Source organism: Dichomitus squalens (genome assembly GCF_000275845.1).
Source record: "Dichomitus squalens LYAD-421 SS1 unplaced genomic scaffold DICSQscaffold_59, whole genome shotgun sequence".
Lineage (NCBI taxonomy): Eukaryota > Fungi > Basidiomycota > Agaricomycetes > Polyporales > Polyporaceae > Dichomitus > Dichomitus squalens.
Genome location: NW_006766941.1, coordinates 118,590 through 134,731, shown reverse-complemented (window position 1 = coordinate 134,731; position 16,142 = coordinate 118,590). Strand labels below are relative to the sequence as shown.

The following is a 16,142-nucleotide window of genomic DNA, read 5'->3' as shown; positions in this document are numbered from 1 at the left end:
GCTTGACGAGATCTCTCCACTAAGCGACGGAGCTTGCTTAAATACCCAGTTTTCTACAGAATGTATTCCCAATTTCTCAATGGCTCAAGCAGCGCTTAGCCTTCGCTTTGACAGCGACTGTGGTCCCCGCCAGACCGTAACTACAGCGGCATTATATTCCCTCCCGAGGAATGAACCAATTGTTTATTCACATCCGTTGAACTTTGCATCGCCCTTCTTCCGTCAGCCTGTTGCACAACGGTGGACTAACAGCGAGCTCTTGGTAGATCGGTTCGTGCCGTCCAAAGCCACTTCCACAAATCGAAGCATAGCAGAAAAAATCGTCGCATTCTTGATGCGTCCATACTTCTGCGCCACCAGAAGACCAAAGCAGGATTCACTGAGTGAGCTTAAAGTAGAGTGGCACTCCCTCGCATCAAAAGGTCCCGGACATGCACATCATCTCCAAACGATTTCAAGTGGTGGGTAAAACTACATAGTAGACGTACAGGCAGATATAAGGGAAACAAACACCGGGGACATCGACCTGTGGCATATCGCGTCCCATCGCGACCCCATCGTAATCAGAGCCACTGTAGGATAATTACCTAGGTAGGCATCCCATTCTAACCCCATTTTGGAGGTTTGATAAAACTGTGTTACATGCTGATTTTATTCAATGTGCGGTGTGCGGCTGGGGACGCGGTCACGTGATATCATTACGTTGGCTGCCACGCCTCGGTACCCGGCCTGAAAGCTCGCGACAGGCACAGAACGCTGACTGGTAATGAGTAAAAGTGATTGGAGCTGGGACATTAAGTGGTACAAGGAAAATACTTGATTGTCTGTATCGCATCCCATCAGTCATAGTGCCCGGGCCGTCCCGGGCATGGGCTAGGGTTGGACGTTGAACCCAAGCACCAACTATACATTCCAAAGATTGAAAGATAGTGAAAAGTTGCTAGATATCCTTGGTATCTACGCAGCCGATGTAGAAAGGGTGATCGGAGGTTGTGAAGCAAAGAGGGCAAGACTTTGTAAGAAATCTGATCAGCGGACATTGTCATAGTCCGGTCCATGTATTTCTAGACCATAGGACTGGCCGGGGCTGTTTTCGTGGCAATGAATGTCAACCTTTTCCAACAATGGTGATTTTCATCGTTGAATATGTATACCGCCAAAGACGATGACGTGTACCTTGTGAAAGAGAGCTACGCTATGGACCCGCAATAGGCCCCTTGTTGTGTCTCAACCCAAGTCAGGAAAGCGTACAGATCTGATGAGATTGAGATCGTAAACATGGCAAAGAAGACATAAGAAGATAGATAGCGTCCGGACCCGAGCCTACAAGAAGACAAAGCATGCCAATGCGCGCCCGTGTGAGCTACACATATAAGCTCTAGCGTCCAACGACAAGAAGCGCGCAAGGCCCCCACCTCGAGCTCCTTACCTCTTGACTGTGCTAATTGACTCTCGGAAGAGTTCAACATTTCTCTCTTCGAAGGAGCACAGTACCCGCGTCTTTCGCCTCAGCCGCACTGGCAATCAGCTGCGATGGGGAAGAACACCCACAACGGTGTGTTACCCTATTCTCTACCGACCATCGTGACCGACTAATGTAGTGCCTCTAACAGTCGCTCAGTCCCGCAGTGCAACGAGAAGACCTCAGAACACGGCAGTAGCTTACGCGAATGAATCCCTCACACCTAAGGGACCATGCACGGGGCTATCATCTTTGGTGAGTGTTCCGTGGTTCGTCAGGGCTCATGAGTACTTACCGGAGGGAATTTGAGCCTCCCTCATCTCTTGGACCAGAGACAGTCAATGCACGCTTCCGCAGCGTTTTGAATCGATTGAGGTGCGCGGAAAGCAAGCGCGTTTCGCTCGCTGCGGGCTGCTGGTATAGCCTGACGACACCATCGCCTTTCGCGGTCTCCCGCGGACAACAGTCTAGGGCACTGTGGTTGCTGGAGAATTGCGAAGCCTGGCACGAAGAAAAATTGAGGATAAGGCAGAGGCCCGACCCTGAAGAAGGGGGCAAGAACCCGTTACGCGACTCGGATACACGTAGACATCAGTCCATGGTATCTTGGCCCGCTCCGCCTCCTCCGCCACGGCCATACTCGCCTAGCTCAGAGCCTTGGAGAGAGCCGTGGTCTTCATCGATATACTCGGGTTCTTCAATGACGGGGTTTGACGACAACGGCCTGGTCCTTCCCACGTATCGTTCTCGTTCTTTCAAACAGCTACCAGAGCCCCCGTCGGCGACATCGGTCGTCCAGTCGACAGCCACACCGTTCTCCGCGGATACCGGAGCGTCATCGCTTACAAGCCATACGTCGTCTCCGTCGCATTCCACGGCCTCTTCTCCTACGGTTTCGAGTATCAGTGACGAGGATGACACTGTGCTCACACAAGACCTCACTGGGGCGGTTCCTCTTCCGCCGCAAGGAATCCAATCGGATTTCTATCCCGGGCGTGCGGAGGCCTGTAGCGAAGCAAGGCGATCGCCGAGTCCTATCACAGAGTTACACGATATCAAGAGGTTTTCTGCGCACAGATTGGGAACAAAGTCGGATTGGAGGCTTGAGAGGCCGCAGGGACCGCGAGCTCTTCATACTGCGAGTTGGACGGCGCCTTCCAGCGGTGGACATTGCCACCGCGGCCACGCTCTGACGTCCGAACGCCCATCAAGGCCCCACGGTGGGCTTCTGGGAACTAATAGCGCGTCGACTACAGACGTCCGATTCATGGTCTCGCATGGAGAGAATGCAACTGACCGGCAAAGCTTGTGCAACTTCCAAGACCCGGAAGAAGAGCATATTCAGCACGATCGGAAGGAGTGCGCGCTCTTTGAGGGTCCTTCTGAGCACGCGGTTCATGGGTCAGCAGAGCGACAAAGATGTTTGATCTGGTACGCATGTCATACCTTTGGCCTTATGACTGTACTGATCGTTCAGTATAGTCGCCGACATGAGTAGCTGTTCACTCACACGAGATATCACTAGGTCCAATTGAACGAGAACCACTTTCCGTGGGAATTCCCGTGTGGCCGCGGTGGAAAGACCTATTCTCAGCCCTCAGCTGGCACTCGCCATAGCCGTAGACATCGAAGCATCGGTTCGAGTGGGCAAAGCCCCAACATACAAATCCCAGTATTCATCTGTACCGCAGCGCATCCACCCCCAGATCCCGAAGTTGAATTCTGTGAGCACCGGCAGGTCAAACGTGCACATAAACATTCCGAACGCACCGCATTGATATTCAACTACTCGCTTATCCAACATCACCACCTCAGATGGATCCCATGCTCATTGCCACGACAACGCGCGCGTTGGAGCACGTAGAGCTGCCTGTCCATCCACACTCACAACCACATCCCATCCCTACATATCCTGCTGCGACGCGGGTATCGACTCAGGTACCCTAACAGTGACCCACGATATATACCGCGCCAACCAGTATGCCGTCAAACATACAATCCTTCCTGCTTACCGTCTCCGAGTTCGTGCATCGTCCATGCTCTCCGACCTTGGACAATACGCCCACATACCTCGGATCCGCAGTCCTCAACCCTTCTACCCGCCCGGTCTCAGAATTACGCCAATGCCCTGTGAGTCACGCAACCACGACCAGAGACTGTGAGCACGTAGTATCAATAGACCTTGCTTCAGTACTCAGACGGATGAACAGGGGCTCACTTAGGACTTGGTTGTTTCGATACCGGACTTAGCACGCGCTTACGGCCCGCCACATACCTGGGCCTGCCATGGCCACCACGCCCAGAATCCACCTTCGTTCTCTATTGGCCCCCACAGGTCGCCGAAAATGAGGAGCGTGCAAGGGGCACCTCCACTTTTGGATTGAAGACTTTTGAAGAGCCTCACGCGGACGATGAGGAGCGCCTAGAAAGCATCGAGGTGAAGAACTTCTTGGTGAGCAACCTCTTATTTCATGACATATTTCATGACTCACTGGATTCTACTTCTCCCTGCTTCCGCCACAGACGTGGACTACACCTGCGTCCATCAGTAGCGATCAAGACAGGTCAATCACGGACAGGGATCCCGACCTCATTGATCCTACAGAGTACATGGATTTCGCTTTCCTGGACGATGTCTCCCCCAACCTCGACCTACAATTCCCGGATACATCGATGCCGGTTCGTGCTAGACCAAAATCGACGTCATCAGCATACCCAGAGTCTTCCGGTGTTCGTCCGTCGTCGAAATCGCTGTCATCAATGTGCAGTCATAAGACGAGCCGGTCCGCGGTGTCTCCGCAGACGACCGGCGAGGATGACCCGCCGCATCCTGCCCTGCCATCTGTTGCTCCTTGTGCCAAGAAGGATCACCCACTCCACATCAATCGGCGCATACCGATATCTCCGCCGAGAGCGTCGAGCCAGCTACAATTCGTTCACAACGAGCCGTCATCTATGTACGACCTCGGGCACATGTGAAACAGAAAGACCTGATGCAGGCGCTAGCGAGGACCTCCACGAGCAAGCGGGAGGCACACGTCTCGTTGCTATGTTGTTTGAGGCAAAGATACCAAGATTCCCACTGGACACAATATGGGGCCCGCCCCGGGACGAAGACTTGCGCGGCGCCCTATACGTCCCGACTGACCAGTCCTTCAGCCCTGAGAAGACGTCATTCCTAGATGAGAGAGAAACATCAGTAGACGGAAGCACTTGGGTGGACACCCAAGACACAGACACGTAGCACGGACTCGCCATAGACGCATCCGCAACTGCTGCAGCCTATCGAAATCTTGATATTCCCTAGCTTCTCCATCTGCTCGTGGCGGAAATTTATGCGGAGAGAATACTGCTGAGCAGCGCCGACCTCGCGAACAGGTAGATTTACACTCACGTCATAATAGTGTAGTGTATAATATTAAAATCGTGTACTGAATGAGTCACATACCACGCTGTGGAAAGACCGGTATGTCTCAGGCAGCGGCGACGGCAGGGACGGTTGAGGATGAACCGCAACTTAGCCGAGAGGAAGCACGATATGTCACAGTCTTGTCACAGAACGTTGTGCGTGACGTAACGGGCTTCGCGCTTCCGGGCCGTCCTCTGCTTCTCGCGTCTTACGTAGTTCAGTGCTGCAGTCGTTCTGGTCAGCTTCATCACTTTTCGCATCTCTTTCTGTGCCAGTTCCATATCTGCGTTACTTGTTTGAAACCCAAGTCCGAATCATGGATAACAACCCACCTTCGGGTTGGGCATCTTCTGGTTCGTTCGCATATATTCTCGCCTTTCTCCTACGACACTTAACAACATTTTCACAGACGAGGATGCAGAGGGATCTCAGGAGTATTACTCTACATCCGATTCGGAAAGCTCCGAAGAAGACGACTACGATGAGCATCACAATGCCTCAGTGCCAAGCAGCTTCCCGGACCGCGGGGAAGGGCCCAGCACGCAGCAGTTCCTGACGGAAGCGGACGCTGAAGATGCCCGGGTCGAAGCCGCGATTGAAGGCGACTTCGACAGACTAATTCAAAGCATACGCGGAGCCGATGACGGTGAGAGTTCTGGGATGTTGAGCAGAATGTGGGACGTCAACCTTGAGGAGCGGGAGGCCGAGTTCAAGGATGACCTCCGCATGGCGTCTGGAGTAGGCAAGACTAAGAAGAAGGTGCGTTCGCATCCAACTGCATACTTGCGCTCCGTGTACCCGGAGCCGCGTGTTAGTGCGCAGGCCATATTTGGTGGTTCCTTCAGAAAGCCTTGGGTGTATGCAGATTTTCGTCTTCAATATAGAGCGGATCTAGTTGGCGACGGTAGCGTCCATATACAGGAGAAGTGATTTTTTGAACGATGCTAGGCCGCTTACGTGCTCCGCGCACGGTGTTGCAAGCTTCACCTAGAGCGATGCACGATATGGGGAAGGCGACCCCTCACTCGCATCTCGACGGACCTTGTCCTTACGTATGTGGAAAACGGCGATCTGACTTTTCTGTACGCTCCTTCTTGGCGAAGTGGAAACGACGTGAGATGAGGGAGTTGTGCGTATAGACCAGAGAGACATCCACATCCACTGTTTACGGTAATGCACCGCGACATGCGAACGCGCGTAGAATCGTTTTCTCGCCGTGTGTCGTACGGTGTCGACCTTATCCCCAGACGCACCTCTCCCCAAGACTTCTTCCCCTCCTCAAATAACCTAAACTGACCTTCCCTTAGCGCGGCCGCCGCAGCGGCCCCGTTCTATCGCAACAAGTGCGCGCCCTGGTCGGCGAGGGAAACCAAGCTTATGTAGACGCGAACCTCCCCGAGACAATCCGCATCATGCAGGAGGTCATCCGCATCGAGCCGCGCGCCGCACCCGCGTGGAGCGTGCTCGCGCAGTGCTACAGCGACATGGGCGAGCGCGGGAAGGCGCTCCAGCTGCGCATAATGGCCGCGCACCTCAACCACGACGCCGACGAGTGGGCAGACCTCGCGCGGCAGTCAAGGTGAGGCGCCTCGCTTCGATGTGAGGGCGCGTGGGGCGCTGACTTGGAGAACACAGGGACTTGGGGTACAACCAGCAGGCGCTGTACTGTTACGGGAAGATATGCAGCCTCGACCCGACGAACGTGAGCGCGCTCTGGGACCGCGCGTCCCTCGCGAAGGAGCTCGGCGACATGAAGACCGTAGGTCCTCACAGTACCCCCGTCCCCCTCTTCCGTTCTGACCTCCGATTCCCGATGCAGGCTCGCTCGACGCTGCTGGCGATGCTCAAGCGCCTCCCGCACTCCCTCCCCGTGCTCGACGAGCTGCGCCCCATCCTCATCGAGCTCTCTGACCTCGCGCTCTGCGCCTCCCTCTTCCAGGACGCCTTCGCGCACTACATGTCCGCTTTCCCTGCCGGGCGCGGCGTCGACCCTGAGACCGGGGCGGAAGTCCCTGGGGGCGGGTTCGGGCTCATGCACCTTCTCGTCCTCGCCGATTTGTACAACACCTTGGGCGATCATGGCAAGGCGGTGGAGACGATCAGGAGAGGATGTCGCTGGCTGCAGGGGCGGGGCGGGCAGAAGTTTTGGGACGCCTGCGAGGATGATCGGGAGTACGACGTGCCGCCGGATAGTGGTGACGGAGCGGCTCGGGCTGGCGAGGGCGAGATGCAGCCGGGCTATTATCCGCTGGACGTGAATGCGAGGCATAGGTTGGCGATTGCGAGGATCCGGGGCGGGGACATGGAGGAGGGGAAGGTAAACTTGCTTCGTAGGACATCGGTTGGATTTAACTCTCATCGGCGTACAGATGCACGCCAAGGTCATCCTGGGGCAGGATGTCGCCGAATACGCGCCGCTCTTCTCCGAGATCGCAGACGCGTACTTCGAGCGGGAAATGTATTCTGAAGCTGGGCACATATACGAGATGCTCGGAGGTGACGCTGGAGTAGGTGTCCTTCGCGGTCGCTCGACGTTATGGTAACACTGATGTCGGATTACTGACAGACTAGTAGTATGTACGTGCTCCTGCAGGCTGCCGCCTGCCGGCGGATGGTCGGAGACTTGAAGGAGGCTGCGGAAGTGTACGAGCATGGTCAGTGTGTCTGTTCGCAACATCTGTTCAGAACTCGATCGCTAGACACTGTACGCAGTGATCCAAGCGGATCCGACCAACAACGACGCCAAGATGAAGCTTGCCGAGATTCTCGAGATCCTCAACGAACCACGCAAGGCGCTTGAGCTAGTTATGCAAGGTAAACCAGTCTTCTGTATGTATCTCTCATCATACTGGCTAACCCTTGTTTGAATCACAGTCATCGACTCCCGAAAACGCCGCGGAGGCCAGCGCGAAGGGACCTTCGACCCGTCCGCCCCGTCCTCCGCCTCCCTCTTTGAAGAAGGCAAGGCTCGCGGCTCCGTGGCCAGAGGCAAGGGTATGCCCGCCAAGTCCGCGAGTAAGCTCACTCCCACGCAGCTGCGTGAGCTCGAGGCGAAGAAGGAGCGCGAGGCACAGCAGAGCTGGCACCGCGTGCAAGACCTGTGGCCACGCATGCTCGCAGGCGACGATGAGGCGATGAGGGAGTGGCTCGTGGAAGCGGAGAAGCTCGTGGAGAGTTTCAGAGAGACGAGGGCGCTGTTCTTGACGAGCCGGCATCGCGGATTTAGGGGCATGTTTCCAAGGAGCGCGAGGAAGCAGACCACGGAGGCGAGCGAGGATAGTATGGCTTCACGCTTGCAGCTTGAGCTTGGTTCGTGACACTCATCCTTGAGGGAGGTTCACCTACTGAGGGTAACGGGGTCAGGTCGGGATACGCTTGCAAGAAAGGCTGCTAAGAGCGAGAACGTGAACAATTTCCGAGGGATCTCCTTTGAAGACTGGTCGCGGTTGTTTATGCACGTTGAGTTCGCCCTTTCCCTCTATATGCTACTTCTGCTGACAGCAGGGGATATCGCAGTATGCCTTCCTGCTTACCCGACGAGGACAGTTTGATCTGGGCAACGAAGTTCTGCGCCACCTGCTATTCTCCAATGCGTATCAATCGCGATCATCCCAAGACTCCATCCGCCTCGGTATCATCAGTAAGCATCCATATATCGCTAGCTTGTGCGTATTTAGTAATCACACACTACAGCATGTGCAATCCATGCCGACCAGTTCCAGACGGTGGTGGAACAAGCGCGCAAGCTGATCAACGCACATCAGTTCAACAATGAGCCTATACGAGTCCTCGTATCGTCCCTCGGCAGTGGTCTTCGTGCGACGGACGCGTTCCTTGTTTCCACCCTCTCTAAGCACCTGCTCCGTGAAACCCGCCTTGCAGACGCCGCAGTGAACAACCCGGACGCTCTCCGCTTCAACACCACCCAACGCAGGTACGGTCTGTCGGGATCTGCGGGAAAGGCCGATCCTGACGATGCCCCGGACGAAGACGAGGACGTCGAGCCTCCCGCGGTGACGGAACTGGAGAGGTCGAAACTGCCTACCAAACCGAACCCTCTCAACGTTGCGGTATATGGGCAAATCTTGCTCGCAGCCAGGAGCTACCAGAGCGCGCTTTGTGAGCATCTTTCTGCGTAGAAGATGATTTGTTGTTCACGCGCCCACAGTCTATCTCCTCCAGGCTTACGATCATACCTCGGACGACCCTCTTGTGTGCTTGTCGTTGGCGATCGCGTCCGTCGGCCGTGCGATGCAGCGACAATCGGATAACAGGCACCACCTCATAGCTCAGGTGGGTCTGGGCACAGTCACCCCGCCAGCATTGCTGACGATAACACCCATGGCAGGGAATGGCTTTCCTTACCAAGTATCGCGAATTACGGGGAGAGACGGCTGAGGGCCTGGACGAGGTGGAGTACAATTTCGGTCGCGTATTCCAACAGCTGGGTATGTTGTCTCGTTATCTATATATCTGAGGTTATCTGACGTCGCGTCTAGGGCTGCACTCTCTCGCAGTCCGACACTACGAGCGTGTTTTACAGGCAGCAGAAGCGAGGTCGAAGCTCAACAGCGAAGTAAGTGCTAATCGCCCCAGGTTCTCAGACGAACCGTTTTGATTGTTCTCGCTCTCCAGGACGTTGGGCTGGCCCGTGAGGCCGCTTACAATCTATCACTCATCTACGTCTCCACAGGTGCTGCGCCGCTGGCCCAAGGTTTATATCGACGGTGGTTGTCGCTATAGCTTCGCACGCCACCGCTTTAGACTTTCTGGCTGCATTCTCCTGTATATGACAACACCGCACGCACAACCGATTGTTCCACCAAAGCGGAGGTTCCTTTGTGGATGGGCAAAATACGCCCTGCTGCGCCCGTCGCTCCCTATCAGACGATATCCCACGCCACTCAGAGCAGAATGTACTTAAGTCTCAACACATTGAGGGTCGTCGTTCAATATCATCACATCACCCCCTCATACCACACCATGTCTTACGCCCAACCATTTCCTCTCGCGCAATCCGTTCAAAACAGCGGTCAAACTACCTTCGCTCCGGATCTCGCTGTCCGTCTCATTTGCAGAGATTGCCAAGAGTACCCTCCGAATATTGTGGAGGAGTTCCGTGATGGGGATCTCGTCTGTGGCTCTTGTGGTCTGGTTCTCAGCGACAGAATCATTGACACCCGGAGCGAGTGGCGCGTGAGTGTCTTGCAATTCAACAGATCACAAAGATCGCTAAACTTCTGCTCAGGAATTCACTTCGACACACTCGGATGAAACTACTCATGCCCATTGCCGCGTTGGACAAGTGCAGGACCGTCTTGGGGTTGGCTTGGAACACCTCGCAACCACAATCTCCGTTGATAGTGGCTCAAGTATATCCCAAGACCTGCGCCGCGTGGCGAGGCAGGCCGAGAACCTTTCTCCTTCGGAGCGCCGCGTACGACAGGCTTTCCGTGACATCGATGATATGTGTGCGCGGATTCAGCTTCCGAATACAGTCTTGGATATCACGAAGCAGCTCTACTGGCGTATTGACCAGGAGAATATCCGCCCTAGTCGCCTGCGCAGTCGTGCACAGTACGAAGCGACGCTCGGCGCTTGCTTCTTCATCGCTTGTAGGCAAGCACGCGTGCCGCGTACGTTCATCGAGATCTGCCAGGTGACGTCCGTGGACAAGCAGGACATCGGACGGGCCTATAGGGAGCTTGAGCAGAAGTTCAACTTGAGATCTGGCTCGACGGTCGGGTATGATGAGGAGAGCGGCGCCTATGAAGGCGGACCGCAGGACCTTCTGGTGCGGTACTGCAATTATCTTGGTCTTCCTCAAAGCGTGGTCTCTGTCAGCACGGACGTCGTGGTGAAGTTGCGGGAGCTAGAGACCCCAACGAGTCGATCTCCCCCGACGATCGCTGGGGGCGCGATCTTCTTCGCGAGCCATCTGTTGGGCCACCCAAGGAACTTCCAGCAGATCGGGAAGGTTGCCGGCATGAAGGGAGTATCCATGGCAGTTCTCTACAAGACGTTATACGACCTCAAGGACAAATTAGTGAGTGATGCGTTGATCCGGGATGGTACCGCGAAGCTGGATAGGTTGCCCCTCCCTACTACTCGGTAGCGAAGGGGTTCGAGTTGCAACTCTATGGGCAGTTTGACATGCCTCACTAGTGTTGTCCGGTAGCGATAGAAATATGTAATATGCATCCATGCAAAGAATTAAGCTAGGTATAGCTTCTGGGGGACGGCGGAAAAAAGGAGTGTTTTGGGGATTGAACCCACGACGACGAGAAAATGGTGCAAGCCCCGAATACCACTATACCATTAGCGCAATAACATTCTTAGTATGGCAAATATATCAATTGTGCAGTCAACACCCATCGGGTAGTGCGACAATATTATTTGACGGGCAATGGCTGGGCCAGATTGCAAACGCATACCACATCGACATCCTTCGCGAGAACTTTGTATGTTTCAGATACAAGCTTTGGCAGAGATATAGTACAAGTAAGTAAGTAACAGGGAAGGCATATAGATGGGGCGAGTCCGAATTATGATGTGATACTAACGTAATGACCTGACGAGAAAACCCAATAACAAGGCAGTCTCTAACAAGGCAGTAGAGACTGCAGTAGCAACAACACGCGAATGGTGGAAGGGAGATAGTCAGAACGGTGCACGCTCGCGCAATCGAATTAGTCCTGGGGATCGTTTGCCACGTCAGTAAGCAGTGAAGGGCGTGTGAAATGACAACTGACATAGCAACTCATCTCTAACACTCTCTATCATACAGGGAACTGAATCTTTGCGCGAGCGAATCCTAATCTTCTTCGTCAACGGCCTCGATCTCCGAAAGCATGGTGTCGCGCAATCTCGCAAAGAAGCTTTCCCAAGTGGTAGACGCGTCCACGACTCGGTCGGACGACTCAGTGAAGCGGGACCTGAGGTCAGTTTGCCCGTTCCTCCGCGTCTCGACCGCGTCAATGTGATCTTCAGTGCCAGCACGAGCATCCGGAGAGGCCATGAAGACGCGCCATCCGGGAGCCAGGACCATGTTGCTCGCGACTGAGCTGGTGTCATTGTCTACCGTCTTCTGGTCTGTCTTTACATCTTGGCACGCGTGTTCCATTTCGACGGATGGCGTCGGCTGATCCGTTGACAGGAGCGCGTCAAGCGGGGGGAGGCCATCGTCGTTCTGGTACAAAGCGCGACGACAATCATCTACGGTGAGTACAAGACCATCCACACATCCATGGTGAAAGCTTACATGCTGCTGTCCTCGAGATTCCGCGATTGGCGTACTAGGACGCGTCGAGTCGTTTGAGCCGGGGTAGCTCGTGCCGTTCGAAGTGGCAGAAAGCAGACGTGCGAAGGAAGACATGATAACGCTGCTGTGTGGTGGTGGTAAACTGCTGAGTTCTTGTGGAGAACAATGTCGAACAATGCCAGGTGAGTGGTCGAGGTCAAAGACAGGTTCAAGTTCAGGTTCGCGCGCTTGAGCACCCACGCGTCAGTGACGATACGCGTAAGGTCCTTTGTCACATGCAGCCATCTTCGGCAGGGATTTTCCAGGAGCCATGGCGCATATCCGCTTTGGGGCTGCTTTGTTCACGGAACGAGAGTGTCTGTCTCTAGTGCGCGTCGTACATGTGTATGATATTAATTGTCCTTGACAAATACACCCGTCGTTCAGGGAGCTGGACCATCGCCGAGGATTATAGGCCCAAAGCGAGCTATGGATCTCGTTGGATCTCCGCAACGCCATACGCTATTTTCATTCTGACCCTATCTTACACAGAGCGCCGCGTGCTGACACGCCGGTGCGGACGCCATACATGATATACACGGAGACAATCATACAGCAATAGAGCGACCGAGAAGCAGCACGACTTTGAGATATAGTACATGTACGGACCATCACGCAGTTCAATATGCGAACCACCACCGTAGCGGACACTTGGGAACGCAATTCGGGACTCAACAAGGTGTGTTTATACTTGGGAGGCGGAGAGGGTGGATGCCTAGTACACATCATGCCGTGTCAAGCTTCGGACATGGTGAGTGGAATGTGCGGCACGAACCTTCAACATCAATACCCCGCAAATGTCTCACGTCACCGCGCACGCCTGCAGTCACCCCATCGGCAGCACCCCCATGAGCATCCAGTTCAGCTCCTGCGCGATCGCTGCCCTTTCACGGATCTCCTCTTCCAACTCGTGGTCGTATATATCCCCATCGGCCAATGCGTCCTCCTCGAAGAACGCTTCCGCGCTCGGCTTCAGCTCGGCTTCCTCCCTGCACTCGAGCAGCATCTGCGCGATGCAAACCGCAAGGTCATCTGTGTTTCCAGCACCGCTGCCGTGCGTGTCCGACGTGTGCTGTACCGCAGCAGCTGCGCTCATTTCCTCGGCGTTTTCGGAGAGTGTGTCTGAGGTAAGGCTGGACGACGCTGTTGTACCAGTGGTATCTGAGAGCGTACGCGGGGAGGAAGATTCGGAGACCGAGGTGTGTTCTCCATCCGCGTGTTCACAGGTCGACGGAGGGCTTGCGGGGGTGAACCTCTCAAGAACGTATTTCCACCGTGCATACCCGCCAAATTCTCCATTCGCGGGTGACAGGCCGTGGCAGCTAGCGGTGTCAGAATAGGTAGATGTCGACGACTCGAATATTGGAGGTGAATCTTCCAGCTCGGGGGAAGGGAAGCGCGGAGGAGGAGCGAATGGAGGCCAAGGGGGCGCGACGGTGGTATTAGGATCGGCCTCGACTACCTTGCGGTAGGTGGTCCAGTCGCGTCGTCGTTTATCCTCGCGCAAAGTTGCGTCTAGGGCACGCATAGGTGGAAGCACGATCTGTGAAATCGAATATCAGTCAGGGGTGTCTATGCATTCAGGAGATACGCTTGCCCGCTCGTCGTCGCAGGAACCAACGTCGAATGCCTGCGATGTCTGCTCCTTCCATTCTAGGATGGCGTCGAATTTGCTCCAGTGCTTAGTCGGTACTGGAGACGCGATCTGGAGCACGTGTGCTCGAGTCGAATGTGAGAACGTGCAACGTATGAATTCCATTGAGTTCTATGGGAGATTCTGGCTTGCGGATCGGTGGTTGGGGAGCTAGTGGTGGATGGAACCAGCGGGAACAATGTAGACGACGCGAAATAAGGAGCAGAGAGAGGGGAAGAGGGGAGAGATAATAGATGCACTGCGGCAGATGGATGCGATGGATATGAGCGAAGGATAAGCAGCGGTAGGTGGTACACGGCTCGCTCTTCAGCGCTTGAAGGCGCCCAAAGACGCGTCTTAGTGCGTGTTGGGCCACTCAGGTATCACATGGACAGCGCGAGGGACAGGCCCCTCATCTCCCCGTATTCTCTGAGCATGATGGTGTCCACGATACGGTTTCGATAACCCACATTCTCAGCCCCGAGGGCTTCGCTGGGCTCTGCTCCCACCCACAATCCCGTGGGACGACGCGCTCAGAAGCCTTGCAGATAGCATCACCTTATCAGATTTATGATTCTCGACAAACTCGAATATCACGCAGCGAATCAGCACCGCCATCCATATCTTGCGTCTTAACCACCGAATTTCCTGGGTGCAGCGGCGCGCTTGCGCATGGCTCATGATCGACCATAGATCTCATAAGCTCATCTCGTGTATGCTCCAAGCACACGGTGCCACTGGTGTGGTGGACATCGTCCTTGGCGGACCATGCTCGAGTAGGACGAGAAGACACCCGGGCTACGAGGAAAGTAGCGCCTGCATTGCTCTGACACGCGAATAACGCGTGACTGAGGCGCTTGCCGCCGATCCGTCTCAGGACTTTCAGAACACAGGTAGCCTTAGTCTGAGCCTCCCAGGGGCATCCTGCCCTTCGTCAGGATTACCAACAGTTCCTTGTCTGTATAAAGCGGGCAGGATCGTTCTCACAGCTGCATAACTGTGCAGGGAAGTCTTGTATAGACACACCATTAGAACTAGTACAATTCTCACGTTTTGAACTGCTGTTTCGGACTTCCTTATCACCAGCGGATCCTCTCTTATCAACCTAGAATCATTATATCAACCTTGAATCAGTGCTCTGAATCATGAAGACGGGAGTCATCGTTCAGGGGTCACACAGTTACCACAAGATGATTGTTACCGCCCTCCCGGCCTTCGCTGATTGATGCTTTGAAAACACGCGGCCCGAGTATACCATAGTGCTACACCATGATTGATAGTTTTCATCGCGACACGCGGGACAGGGAGCTATGGAACCTCTCTACGGCGATACACACAACACGCAAGATTTCTAACATGAAAGCCTCGAAGGTGTTTTCAGCGAAGGAGTGACGGTCTGAATGAGAATTCTGCACCGATTTCAGTCGGGGATCCGGGCAAGGAGCGACGACAGCGGGAGCGCGCTGGTACTAACACAGACCGTGGCCGTCAGCTCACATCCTATACGTTCGCAGGGACCAAAAAGCTCACTGATTGTTGACTGCGACGTCTGCTTCAACTTGACTCTCCTTACATGGCGGCAGAGGCGGCCGGCGCAGGAGGGAAGGATTCGCCGGGCAGTCCAGTGGGGAAGCCACCAGGGATCCCAGTGGGCAGCCCAGTGGGAGGGAATCCAGGCTCGCCCGTCCCGCTCGGGAGCGGTGGGAACGAGAAGGACGGAAATCCATCAGTCGGGGTGGGGAAGCCAGTGGGCCAACCGGAGGGCAGACCCGTGGGGAATCCGGGGGGAGTGGGGAAGCCGGAAGGGATCCCCGTCGGCCACCCCGTGGGCTCGGGGAAGCCTGAGGAGCCGCTCTCGGTCGGGTTGGCCGCAGCGGAGTCCTCGTTCGGGACCGCGACTGGGACGGCCGAAATGACAGCGACGGCCGAGAGAGCGACGAGGATGAAAAAACGCATGTTGCTGTGGATGAGAGAAAGCCAGTCAGTATCATGGCGAGCTTCAGGCGTTGGGGGTATACTTACTAGATGAACAGGTACTGCAAGGTGCGTTGGAGGAAGGAGGTCGGTTGTACAGGCTTATATCTAGTTCTGAAAAGGTCAATAATTCATGCGTTCGAAGAAGGTCGAACCATCATCCGGGCTTCCATGCAGCGTGCGGAAAATGTACCGTGCACGCTGAACGAACGAGGCTAGGTTTGGATATGCAGACCGCCGTTCTGCTTTCAAAGTTCGGCCTAGGGGAAGCGGGGTCACGACAGAGAACCGATAAGGAAGAGGAAGAGCTGAACGCACGCCTACCTGTGTAAATAGCGTCTGGCGCATATACGATATGAGAGCT

General features: G+C 55.0%; 6 protein-coding genes across 6 annotated transcripts; 3 read left to right on the top strand and 3 right to left on the bottom strand.

The window, feature by feature from the left end:
• Window positions 1-2,813: 2,813 nt before the first annotated feature.
• DICSQDRAFT_140566 (uncharacterized protein) lies at window positions 2,814-3,811 on the top strand. Its single transcript, XM_007369996.1, has 5 exons — window positions 2,814-2,844; window positions 2,909-2,922; window positions 2,973-3,142; window positions 3,233-3,618; window positions 3,681-3,811. Exons 4-5 carry the CDS (start codon window positions 3,443-3,445, stop codon window positions 3,682-3,684), a joined length of 180 nt encoding a protein of 59 aa, XP_007370058.1. The 5' UTR covers window positions 2,814-2,844; window positions 2,909-2,922; window positions 2,973-3,142; window positions 3,233-3,442; the 3' UTR covers window positions 3,685-3,811.
• Window positions 3,812-5,108: 1,297 nt separating this feature from the next.
• Window positions 5,109-9,859, top strand: DICSQDRAFT_112038 (TPR-like protein). Its single transcript, XM_007369995.1, has 16 exons — window positions 5,109-5,224; window positions 5,281-5,630; window positions 6,179-6,450; window positions 6,507-6,630; window positions 6,691-7,188; window positions 7,241-7,378; window positions 7,438-7,525; window positions 7,584-7,685; window positions 7,746-8,180; window positions 8,235-8,329; window positions 8,388-8,511; window positions 8,565-8,990; window positions 9,040-9,164; window positions 9,220-9,319; window positions 9,371-9,447; window positions 9,507-9,859. Exons 1-16 carry the CDS (start codon window positions 5,188-5,190, stop codon window positions 9,612-9,614), a joined length of 3,099 nt encoding a protein of 1,032 aa, XP_007370057.1. The 5' UTR covers window positions 5,109-5,187; the 3' UTR covers window positions 9,615-9,859.
• Window positions 9,855-11,050, top strand: DICSQDRAFT_92561 (uncharacterized protein; the record flags this gene model as incomplete). The annotated part of the gene is made up of 2 exons (XM_007369994.1): window positions 9,855-10,067; window positions 10,120-11,050. The coding sequence occupies 2 exons, from the start codon at window positions 9,855-9,857 to the stop codon at window positions 10,984-10,986; spliced, it is 1,080 nt and encodes a 359-aa protein (XP_007370056.1). The 3' UTR covers window positions 10,987-11,050.
• Window positions 11,051-11,418: 368 nt separating this feature from the next.
• DICSQDRAFT_140562 (uncharacterized protein) lies at window positions 11,419-12,538 on the bottom strand. Its single transcript, XM_007369993.1, has 4 exons — window positions 12,150-12,538; window positions 12,028-12,091; window positions 11,624-11,961; window positions 11,419-11,566 (listed from the first exon to the last, which is right to left on the bottom strand). The coding sequence occupies exon 3, from the start codon at window positions 11,917-11,919 to the stop codon at window positions 11,686-11,688; it is 234 nt and encodes a 77-aa protein (XP_007370055.1). The 5' UTR covers window positions 11,920-11,961; window positions 12,028-12,091; window positions 12,150-12,538; the 3' UTR covers window positions 11,419-11,566; window positions 11,624-11,685.
• Window positions 12,539-12,997: 459 nt separating this feature from the next.
• Window positions 12,998-13,930, bottom strand: DICSQDRAFT_149936 (uncharacterized protein; the record flags this gene model as incomplete). The annotated part of the gene is made up of 2 exons (XM_007369992.1): window positions 12,998-13,714; window positions 13,769-13,930. 2 exons carry the CDS (start codon window positions 13,928-13,930, stop codon window positions 12,998-13,000), a joined length of 879 nt encoding a protein of 292 aa, XP_007370054.1.
• Window positions 13,931-15,224: 1,294 nt separating this feature from the next.
• DICSQDRAFT_174173 (uncharacterized protein) lies at window positions 15,225-15,760 on the bottom strand (the record flags this gene model as incomplete). The annotated part of the gene is made up of 2 exons (XM_007369991.1): window positions 15,225-15,273; window positions 15,378-15,760. 2 exons carry the CDS (start codon window positions 15,758-15,760, stop codon window positions 15,225-15,227), a joined length of 432 nt encoding a protein of 143 aa, XP_007370053.1.
• Window positions 15,761-16,142: the final 382 nt, after the last annotated feature.

Coding starts and splice junctions, on each gene's coding strand:
- DICSQDRAFT_140562 (XM_007369993.1), bottom strand. CDS start 11,919: ATGGTCCTGGCTCCCGGATGGCGCGTCTTCATGGCCTCTCCGGATGCT.
- DICSQDRAFT_140566 (XM_007369996.1), top strand. CDS start 3,443: ATGCCGTCAAACATACAATCCTTCCTGCTTACCGTCTCCGAGTTCGTG.
- DICSQDRAFT_112038 (XM_007369995.1), top strand. CDS start 5,188: ATGGATAACAACCCACCTTCGGGTTGGGCATCTTCTG. Junction 8,512..8,564: donor CATCCGCCTCGGTATCATCA/GTAAGCATCCAT, acceptor CACACACTACAG/CATGTGCAATCCATGCCGAC. Junction 8,991..9,039: donor GAGCTACCAGAGCGCGCTTT/GTGAGCATCTTT, acceptor ACGCGCCCACAG/TCTATCTCCTCCAGGCTTAC.